The sequence below is a fragment of the Lycorma delicatula genome, chromosome 12, assembly GCF_047948215.1.
Source record: "Lycorma delicatula isolate Av1 chromosome 12, ASM4794821v1, whole genome shotgun sequence".
Taxonomy (NCBI): domain Eukaryota; kingdom Metazoa; phylum Arthropoda; class Insecta; order Hemiptera; family Fulgoridae; genus Lycorma; species Lycorma delicatula.
In genome coordinates, this window is record NC_134466.1 from 9,029,022 (window position 1) to 9,041,295 (window position 12,274).

General features: G+C 28.9%; 1 protein-coding gene across 1 annotated transcript in view; it reads right to left on the bottom strand.

Moving 5' to 3' along the window:
- Positions 1-10,061, bottom strand: part of Syn (synapsin) — a 72,023-nt gene extending 61,962 nt beyond the window's left edge. Inside the window, exons 1-4 of the mRNA XM_075380370.1 lie at positions 9,977-10,061; positions 9,061-9,348; positions 8,094-8,184; positions 4,031-4,180 (exon numbers count right to left, since the gene is read on the bottom strand). Of these exons, the coding sequence (XP_075236485.1) occupies positions 4,031-4,180; positions 8,094-8,184; positions 9,061-9,348; positions 9,977-10,061 (614 nt within the window). The remainder of the gene's footprint in view (positions 1-4,030; positions 4,181-8,093; positions 8,185-9,060; positions 9,349-9,976) is intronic.
- Positions 10,062-12,274: the final 2,213 nt, after the last annotated feature.

Here is a 12,274-nt window from a genome sequence, read left to right on the forward strand (position 1 = left end):
TTGTGTTGGGTAATATTTTGTCCCAATCAATTTTAAGTCGCCACAATAATTGCATAAAATGTTTATAGGAAACAGTGTAGAACCGATGAGTCCTATAGGATCAAACACACCTGCTATAATAGAAAGAATCTTTCTTTTAGTGTGAATTTTAGAATCATTAGAATAAGTAATTTGAAAAAGTAATGTGTGTGTGTAGAATTATTCCATAGAATTCCTAAAGTCTGTAAATTCTGTTCTTGATTTGAAAGTATGGAAGAATTGAGATCAGAAGAAGAAATGAAGTGATTATTTGAGAACCATTTATGGAGTTAAAATCTATAATGTTGTAATAATTTAGAAATATTAATTTTCAGTTGAATAACTTCATTTAAGTTACCTGAACCCGTTATGAGGTTATCAACGTAAAAGTCATTTCAAATGGCCTTACAAACTAATGGAAAATCATGTTTCATTTTCACTTGCTATATGAAATAAACATCTTGTAGCTAAGTATGATGCAATAGTGGTGTTACAGTTCATAATGCGAAGTGTTTTATCTTTTGATCTGGAGAATCACGCTAAAGAATACGTTGTAAAATGGAATCGCTAAGTTTAACTAATACCTGTCAATACACTTTAGCTATGTTCGAAGCAATGACATAATTATAGATTCTGAATCTAAGCATGATGGAAAATAAATCTTGTTGAACTCAACTCGTAATTTAGTTGTCATGCTGAAAGGCTTAAATACTGGGTGATGGGGTAAATAGCATATGTTCAATTTGTTAATTCACAAATCATCAGAATTGAGTAAAGACATGTAACCTAGTTCTAAATATTCCTGAATGAAAGCAGAATAGTCTTTTTTAAGGTTGGATCTAAAGATAAGAATCTATTTTTAGCATTAACAGAAGAATCACCTAGTTGAATATTACTAGCCTTGCATAATAACGATACGACACATCTGCCTTGATTATTTCGAGTGGTGTTAGAATGAAAATCTTTTTCCCATGTACAACTTTCATTAACTGACACATCAATGTTAATTTCTTCAATTTTTGAAAATTTCTCGAGTATAGTTCAGAGATTTTTATATATGAGCAAGAAAAGATGCAACAGTATTATTGCCCTTGACATTATTAGGAAGGCAACCACTAACTATGTATCCTAACTTGGTTTCTAAAACAGGATATCTGGAATTTTGAATGAATTTCCCTGGAAAGATAAGATTCAAATAGAATTGAGCTCCAATCAGGATATCAATGCTATCTGATATGTTGAAATAGGGATCTGCTAGGAATATATTATGAGGTAGATTGAAATGTGGATGAGGGAAGGCTGTCAGTTAATCTGATAAAACAGTACATTGCAGTTTGAATAAAAAGTTCTTATACTGAGACTGCAATGTAGGTTAAATACTGTATTCAGCTTGCGATAATGAGTTGTTTATACCTAAAATAGGAAGATAAAATTTAATAAGTTTAAGTTTAATTTTCGGGCAAAATTATATGTGCAAAAATTTGCCTGGCTACCAGAACCTAATAAGATTCTACATGAATGAAAATTACCATATATATCATTCATGTTACATATAGCTGTTAATAAAATTATATTTTCAATTGTCTTAAATGATGAATAGATATTAATTTCAGACTTGTTCTAGCAAATTTCAAGGTCATTTGACCTCATATGCAGATGAAACTGCCCTTTTTTATACAGAAAAAAGTTTTCACCGAGTTTTGAAATCTACTGATGAGGATTTATTTAAAATTAGGTTGTGGTTAATCAAAAATGGAATTACGTTAAATGTATCTAAATTCAAATACATAATCTTCCAGTTAAAGGGTGAGATAACTAGTAACTCGCATGCTAGCTATCACAATCTCACTTGCTCAAGAATGGCTGAGTTGTGAGAGTATATATCAGCTGTTAACAAGGCTAGTTGAATATATAAAAATTTATTTATTCTACAATGAATAAGAAGAACTATACAGATTATATATTTATTTACTTTTACAAATAATAAGGATGACATGAAACATGAGTCTTAACATTATATCTGAACATTTATGAAAGTGCAATCTTTGCTAAAAAAAAAAATAGTCAGTTAAAAAAGTACACAACTCCACCTCTATCAAACCAGACAACAGTTCTGTTTTCTTATGAGTCAATACAATACTTTGTCTTTCAAAAGAAAGAGCTTTTATTATGCTTTAATAATTTACCAAACCATTATAAAAAATCGTATCCCCAATTTATTTAAAATACAATTCAAAGATCTTCTTCTTCAAAAAAAAACAATATTACTGTCACTGAATTTTTAAATGGTAGTATTTTAATTTTTTTTAAATTCCTAAATTCTCTGTAAGCCATTGAAGGTGTACATAAATATGTACTCAAATCATTATTATTAAAAACTTCTTAATTGTGAATTATTTTGTAAACATTTTTTGTATTTAGTATCTTCATGTGTTTAATAATTTCACATACTTGTAATTTAAATAATTAATATAGACTTTAATTACACATATTTTTTATTTTATTATATAATTAAATGTGTGTTTTATGAGGCTGTTCTGATCAAGGTTTTACTATGGTCTCCCTTAATCCATCCAAGCAAATGTTGGGGCAATTCTGTTTTAACCGTGCAGAAAGATACCTATCCGTTCACAATATGATCTATATAATGTATTATTTACTGATCAGAATGAAAGATTTATTTATTTCAGTTTTACAAGTGAGTTCACCACTGGGACTCATGAATATCGTTAATTTAAGTGAAAGAAACTCTGACTGTTTTCTTTTTTATCTCAGATTGTGTTAACTATAAGAAAGACAGGACAGATAGTGTAAAGCTACAGATGTTTCTCTTTCTGTAATAAAATAATGCATTACACTTATATATGTATACTGCTTTAACTTGATAGGGGAACAAATTAATATCTGTAATAAAATTCATTACCTAGAGTTTATTTTAGTATATTAAAATACAGATTTTTTTTCTTAAAACATTTATTATATTATTCAAAATTTCAAACAAGGATAAAATACAGTTATTTTCTTTATAAATTAATAAATAATGAAAAAATTCAATAGGTTACAATTAATTCATTATAATGTAAAATTTTAATACTCTGTATGAACCGTTTGAATCTGATTACAACCCCTTTATATATAATCCAAAACTTATTTGCTAGAAGGATGCTTGAAATAAAAAAAAGAGTGATTTCTGGATTCTAAGGTTGCTGAAGAAAGGAAGGATGTCATAGAATATTTAGTAAGAGAAATTGGGAAAAGATTTTGTAATGATGGAAAAAAGTAAGAGATAGAAAAAAATTAAGGCTATATTTCATTAAAAAAAAAGTTAAAAAAATGTTTTGAAAAGTGAAAGTATTTGAAAAATAGGGTAAAATCAGGATGAAAATAGATAATCTGACCTCCACATTGATGTGATAGTACAGCCTGCCTTTCATTCAGAAAATTCTGGTCTTGAATCCTGTGAAGCATGGCATTTTTTTCGCATGCTACAAATACATTCACCATCCACAGAAATAAATAAAAAGGAACTGGGTGAAGATATGCAGTTAACGGAGAGAAAAATACTTAGAATGGAGTGTTAAAATACTCGAAACTTCTTCTATTGTTATGCAATTCTAATGGTATCAGGGTTTACAGGCATAGGATGGATGTTAATTCTTATTGTAAATAATAAGCGAGTATTATTACAATACAGTATTATTGTTATAGGCAGCACAGAGACTTTGTTATATTTTTTTAATGTTTTTATTCATTTAATGCAATTAAAATATGCGATGATAATTCCCATACAGGTTTTTTCTCGGGAGTACCTAATTTCTCTTCACTTTTAAAAGAAACTGTGTCAGAACTAGAAATATAAGAAACTTTAATAACGTTACTAGTTTTTAAGTACAATTAACAATTAAGCTGATTTAAAAATGTTTTGTATAAAATATAATGTAGCTATGAAATTACGTAAAAAAGAGGAGAGGAGTAATAATGAATAAAATACAAATTAACAAAAAATATTTACCTCACAACCTTTGTTCCATTGCGATAAACAGCCATACTGACTGTAGTTCCAGTTTCTACACTAGCTGCTAATGAAAGTTCCTTAAATTCAGCTTGTTCAACCCTTATATCAAAATCTCCATGAAGACGTTTTCCACGGAAATATTTTGACCTAAAAAAAGTATTTATTTTAAACATTCGTATGAATGATACTTTATTCGTAATTTAAAAAGTACTTATTAAATTGAATACCGAACAATTAATATATAAATAAAACTTTCTGAAAATTCAAATAATTCAACATACTGACCACCGTATCAATTAAACTGAAAAAAATAACTTCAACACCAAACACAGTAACATAAAAACCTAAAAAAACTAACACCAGTAGTCGACATTCAACTTCACTTGGGTGAAGTTGTGTTGTTACAAATTTTGTCGTTGTTAGAGTTTATGTTTTCTAAATTTTCAAGTTTTTTTTTTAATTTTTTGTTCTTGTTATTTGTAGATGTAATTATACAATTATGTAATGACTGATGATGCAGGGTCTGGTAAAAGTTGACTACCGGTATTAATTTTTTTTTAGGTTTTTCTGTTACTGTGTTTCATGGTTAAATTGTTGTTTTTTGGTTTTTTGAATATATATATATATATATATATATATATATATATATAGAGAGAGAGAGAGAGAGAGAGAGAGAGAGAGAGAGAGAGCTGTCAAAGTTGCAAAAATTAAACAACAAAACAAAATCTTATTCAGTTGTCAAACTCAAACTTCAAAACAAGCAAATTAATCTACAATGGACCATCGTGTCATGGGGCTATCAATTTAGATTACATGATAATTTACATCGGTAAATTACATGGATGAAAATGTTTCCCACAACAGCCACAGCTGCCACTTTTCCAATTATATTTAAAAGTACTGGCTTCATCACTTCTCCTCTAGCATGTGCTCCTGCTGACATAGTTCCACATATCTGTCTGCATGTGTGTCATGCAGTAACTGTGCACTATTTTAAATATATATATATATATTAGATAAAATAACAAAATGATTATAGATAACCAGACATAAGACATGCCTAAAAATAGCATTACCATTTTCAAGAATGTAAAGCATCTCATGCCAAATTTACTTGGAAAAATGTAGTTAAAATTGTTTCTTGTTGCCATCTTCCTGCAGCTGAAAATTATACTAGTGTTTTTACATGTCAAGTCCATCAAAGTGGAGGAAATATAAGGAGAATCCTACAAGTAACACCTTTTTATTATCCCACTTTACAAGAAAGGTATACTGTTAGAATAACAAGTACACTAAATTTTATGTTCATCTTACTGTTCTGTTAGCTCTGAATAGAATGTCTTTTACCATTTAGAAGTGTTATATAAATACATTTTTAAAAAATTAAAAAAACTTGAATTTTCTACATCCCATTCAGCAAATACATAAATGTGACCTCAAAAAATTTTCAGTCATACCTCTGATTTATTCTGTAGTTATTTTTTTTATATTTAGTAACTTCAAGTCTTTATATTTTAAATAATTAATATAACTTTAATCGCATCAATTTTTTATCTTATAATACTATTTGTGTATTTTTTTATGCCTGTCACATCAAAGACTACAACTTCCATTGGTTTATCTAGGCAATTCCTTTTATTTTTATCCTGTATAGTAGCACATCTACCCATTCCTGATGTGATCTATATAATCTACTATTATGTATTGACTGGAATAAAATATTTATTTATTTTATGTCAAACATTTAAAATAATATTTAATAAGTGAAGTATTTTTATACTTTATGTTTTAGTAGTTCATTTTTCTTAATAAATATACAACATTGATCTATGTGGCGGAGTGTTAGCATTTCAGCCTTTAATTTGGAGGTTCTGGAGTAAAATCCTGGTCAGGCATGTTATTTTTTATATTCAACAAAATTGATTTCGGTAACTGTTATTGGGTGTCAGCCTGTTTTTTAATATTGATTAATAAATAATAAAAAAAATTCACCTACAAATACATCAATAATTAATAAATCAATAATAATAAATAATACGTTTTTAATAATCCATATTTTTAAAATACATATTTTACGTAATATCTTCTAATATTAATACAATATAACAATTGCAAAACCCATAACTATCTATTACATACATTTTTGCTAAGGATTAATAAGAAGACATCAGGTCAAAACCTGTTTAGGATGTATTTTCCAATCTGCTGTAAAGAGCCAGAAGCTAATCAACCGGTTTAACCTATTTACACAATCTTAAAATTACGTTCTTAGACTTTTTCTTTTTGTCTTCCTAAAAAATTTGAATTTGGTTACAGAATTTCAGTAACACAGTGATTCACAGTAATAGGCTTAAACTTATGTTGATAATAATATTGTAATAATAGTAAAGTACAAAATACATAAATAAACAAACAATACAATATAAATTTGAACTTGTATAATAATATTGATATTAAAGTAAAATATAAAATACATAGGAAAACACTATCGGTTTACAATCTATTATAGATAAATTATTACTGATAATAGTAGTTATAGATTGGAAAATTCTTTTGCGCTTATTCTACGGTATTATACAAAGAAGAGTCATCATCCTGTGAAATATTAAATTGCTAACCATTTTCAAAAACTTAGTCCTATCAACAATTTTTTTAATATTTAAAGGTAGAAGATTAAAAAATTTTGGAGCTAAATGTGAATAAAATGTTTTATAAACAATTAATCTGGATCAAAAACACTTAAATAAGGTTGCTCAATTCTATGTTTATTCATTATAATTTGAATAAATAATTTTTTTGAATAAATTGTAAATTTATTCACTTTAATCTTGTATAATAAGTGCCTCCCTAAATCACTAATCCATAATCAAATTTGAACTAATAAATGCAAAACAGAGAGTTCTAGATAGATCAATATCACAAAGAGTTCTGAGCACATAAAAACTTCTTAGGTAACGAAGCATTTTTAAATTGATGTAATTGATTTGACTTTTCAATTTAAATCGGCATCAAATAGATACCAAGGAATTCTATTTTATTATCAATTCTATTGTCAGACACAGTTTGAATTGTGACAAGTTTACTGCATTATTTCACGAAAGATGTAGAGATATATGATCACTTAACAATAAAATGTATATATTTATTTTGTTTTTGGACTAATTAATTATTAGTAAAGCAGACTCTCAGTAGTTTAATATTATATAACAGTAATCAACAGTAAGCTTAATATGAACATCAATAAATTTTTCAAATCCAAGTCTTTATGTAAAGTTATAAAATACTAGAATAAGAAATGTATTATTATTACATTTAAATCTAATAATTGTCATGATCAACTGAATTAAATGCTGAATACAGTTAATATCAATTTTAAAATAGTTACATCATGTTCAAAATTAACTTTTTATAATTTCATATGCAATTATTTATTATGTTGATCTGTAAATATAATATCTTTCTAAATATTCAAGTTTTTATTATTATTATTATTATTATTATTTATCTTCAGTATTTCTAGATTGAACATCACTGGGACTATGCAGTAGACCAAACAATCATGATATGTGGTGTCCAAAATGTTGTTTAAGACCATCTGAACAAAGACAGTGGAAAAAATCCATGGGTAAAGAATCCCTGAGTCTCTTTTGAGGCTACATTCATATTAGGCAGTTCTGGCTCCAAAGTTGAGATAAACAAAAAACCCAGACCTCGATGGATTTGAGGCACAGGGCCAGCAATGGCGATGTGGATGGGCATAAGATACATGGTTGTGCTATGATAATACTGCAAGGTGAGCACAGCATCCCATGTAGTAGAAGGGGAAAAGTTTTCTGGTAGTCACTACCATGAGATTTGAGACTGCATGAAGCCTACAAAAAGTTCCCCTCTGAAGATCGAAAAAAGAAAATAAATCTTTTCTCCATATGTCTTACTGTGCATCTATGTGTGATGATCAGTGATTTAACTTCTTACTTCATTATTATTAATATTATTCATTTTAAACAAATTATTTACAATCAGAAAAAATAAATTTGAATGAAAAAATTACAAAACTGACCAGTCCGTATTCTGATCATCGATGACAAGAAGTGTAAAACAACGATCTTTATTATACTGTGGACGACCAGCAGCACCGGACACGGCAGCACCTAAAAATACAATATTTAACATTATTATTCGGTATCTAGTGTGGAAGGAAAATTGGGGTTATTTCTTATTTACTTAGGTTAAAATAAATGTAAGAGTTGAGGTAGATAAAGGAATAAAGTGTGGAAGTCTTTTATCATGTAAATTATTTAATGCATTAATAAAAATTGTGAACAAGTAAATATTCCAGGGGAATTTAAATGGGCATATGTATATATTAAACGATATACTTTGGAGGATGTAGCTTTGAACAAGGAGGAAATATTTCATGTATGTTGAAGTAAATGTAAGAATGGATCATAACACCTAAATACTAAATCAGGGAAAAAGAGATGATTTTCAGTTTGAAATGAATCAATTTGAAATCAATCCTAAAGAAACCAAAAATGCTTTCTTTGCAGTTTTCTTGAAATACGCGATTTTCTAAACCACTTCAGCTTCAGTGGCGATATTATTAAGCCAAAAAAATATAAAAAACTTTTCTTAATTTACTGGTTGCCATTCTAGCATAAAAATTTAAGGTTATGAAAATAATAGTAGTGTGTAAAAAATCGAGATTACCTTTTGATTCTGATAAAAATTCATCTTGTTCACAATTCAAAATCCAAAGAAATATACTAGTAATTATAACTACTTTTTTAATATTAAAATCACTCGCTGTAACTATAGTCTTTACTTGCGTAAGTTCAATTTCGATAAGTGGTTGCGATTTACGACGTGTACAGCTTGGATACAAGTTACTAAATATACTTTGAACAAGCTCGCGGGCCACAGGTTGTCCACTCCTGACTTATAATATTAAATTTTTTTCCTACAGAAAAAATTTACTTAACGTCTGGATAAAAAATAAGGGAAAACTTATATTTAAAAAAACTTACCGATGAGCGATGCTCCTTGATCCCGAGCAACACCAGTTAAACTTTGAACCCGTTGTAATAATGATTCACGAGTTTTAGCTGGACTTGTTGGCGCGCTAGTCGTCTTTGAACTTTGCTTTGTTAAGTTAAGTGAAAGATCTGTAGAACTTTGCGTCGGCGGCGGTCCTGTAGGCGCAGGTGGTTGTGGACCGACCCCAGGGGCAGTCGGTGCAGTTTGAGTCGGTCCATCCGGTACATCGTCTAGTTCCGATGACAAATCACCGGATGAAAACCTGATTGCACTAAACTCTTAAATAAGACAACTCACAACGACATATAAAAATAATTATCAAGAAATATCATATAGATTTACACTTTTATGTACTATAAAAGTCTACAATATACAGAGTGTTTATGAAACCCGTTTCAAGAACTCAGGGGATGGGTTTTCCACACCAAAATAAAGAAAAACCTTTTATCAACATATGTCCAAAAACGCTTATTTTACCGGCTATCCGCCATTTTGTATTTTTAATGTAAAAATGTATTTCTCAGAAACAGTTAATTGTATCAAGTTGAAATTTCATCTACTGCTAGGGTATCTAGAGGTTTACTTCTATAAAAATAATGAACTTGGTCTCTCAATCCATTTCAAAATGGTGGCCATGTAAACTGTTTAATTGTTAATATTTTGGTGTATTGAAATATTATGCAATAACAAAACATGTTAAGGGTTTTATGACAAAGAAATTGAAACCTATTTAATCAAATCCTTTAATAAATTAAAAAAAAAAAAAATGGTAAAAATAATATTTTCATGATTGCAATGGTATTAAATTATTATAATTTATTACATGATAGCATTAATAAAATTATTCCAGTTGAGATCGTGCCGAGTTATTTAACTTAATTCGGGAGGAAATGAAATGAAAACTACTTCTTAATCTAGAGCGCTCACTCACTTCAAGAAGTTTTGTCATAACATTGTTATTTATGAACAGATTTGATAAATAAGGTGTCATTTTCTCTGTCGAAAAACGCTTAACATTTTTTTCTCTAACATAACATTTAAATAAACCAGCAAATGCAATGATATTAACAATTAAACAGTTTACAATGCCACCATTTTGAAGTAGAATTGAGAGATCAGATTATTATATTAATACAAGTGAACCTATAGGTGCCCTAGCTGTGTATGAAATTTTAGCCTGATACAATTATCCATTCTTGAGAGAGAAATTGTTATTTTAAATATACAAAATGACAGGTAGGTGGTCAACTAAGCGTTTCCGGATATATGTTGATAAAGTTTTTTTCTTTATTTTGGTGTTTGGAACCATTCCCTGAATTCTTGAATTGATTTTTATAAACACTCTGTATATATATATATATATATATATATACATATATATATATATATATTGTATAAAATAGATCCCAGAAGAGTATCTGCAAATGTTTTTCAGAAATATTGGATGAAAACCAACAGATTGAGGTAAAAAACTCTGTTTTTTATGTTTCATGTACAATAACGTTGTTAAATGAGAAATAAACACCTAAACCTTTTAAGCAAAACTTGCAGAGAATTTAATTCTGAACAAAACTGTGTAAGATAAGTTAAATAAAACAAAGAAAAGTTAGAAAAGTCAGATTTTATTTAGAAACAGTACATTACTAGATTTGTCAGAAAAACACTTATTTGATGAAAACAAAAACTAAATTCTTTGTTGGTGATGAGAAAATTTTGTAAAAACAGAATTTACTGTTAAAAAAAAAGAAAAAAAAGTGGAAATATAACAATGTAAAATGAAAATCAATAAAGAAAATTTATTTATTAGTTTTATCCTTATCATAAACAGTAAATTCAAAACCTACACCGAGGAGACAGTCCGCTTTATTTGCAGTTTCCACAACTAGTAAAGTACAAATCAGCAACTTTACAAGATAGGCAAATTTCACTCGACATGGTGTCAAACATTTACTCAATGAGCACACTCGTAAATGGGCAGAAAGAAAGAAATCTTCATGAAACAGTGGAAAGTAATTTTCAACACTGATTTAGCATCAATGTATGGTGCGGCCTTCTTTGTAATCAGCTGTTTGGACTGTCCATACTACGTAAGTGCTGAGATCTACTTGTACTTACTTCAACAAGAATTAGCGCAGCTGCTTAAACATGTTCTTCTAGCGCTGCAACGCAAAGTATACTTCCAGTACAATGGCACGCCTCCCCACTTCTCTTGTGTCGTTTCTACTCACTTAACATCATCACTTTCCTGAGAAATGGTTATGGAGGTCCACACTCCCGGCCACCAAGATTGCCTGATCTAACACCTTTAGATTTTTGTGTTTGGGAATGGATGAAAAATATTGAATACAAAATAAAAATATATTCTCATGAGGAATATTTGTCTGCATTACGGATGCGGCTGAGCAACTAAGGACAGCTCTGAAGAACTAAAAAGAGCAACAAAAGCAGCTTAGATGTGTGGCAAGAAATGTCATGAAAATGGTGGATTCATTTTTGAACATTTATTAACTGGTACGTATAATTCACTTTGGTCTAGTGTACTGTTTCTAAATAAAATTCGAAATTTTCTAACGTTTCTTCGTTTTATTCTGCTTATATTACACTATTTTGTTTGGAATTAAATTCTCTACAAGTTTAGTTTGTAAGTTTAATGTGTTTATTATCCATTTAACAAAGTATGTCAAACATAAAAAAACAAGGTTTTTAACCCAATTTATTGTTTTTCACTCCAGATTTCCAAAAACTATGGCAGATATGGTTCTAGGAACTATTTAAATTGATTTTTCAGGTAAAAAACAATAAGAAATGACTAGTTTGCACCTTACAAATTTCAATATGATCGTCCTACAAATTTCATTATGATCTCATTTTATAGGGGTAACTCAAATTTGAACGAAATCGTTCAGAAGCTGTAACTTGGAAACTAAACATTTTCAGTTATATGTTTATGTGAACTTTTTCTGTTATTTTCATGAATAGAATAAATTACAAAAGCCCCGGGAAAACCTTGTGATACAGTATGTATGTATATATATTTAATCAATAACTGTTTGAGGATTGCAAATAATTAATTTTCTCCAGAAAGACTAGAAGAAGACTGGTGACTGAAACAAGAGGTACATCCATGGCAGAGTGGTAATGTCTCAGTCATTCATCTGAAGGTCCCAGGTCAAATCCTGTTCAAGCATGGTATTTTCATTCGCT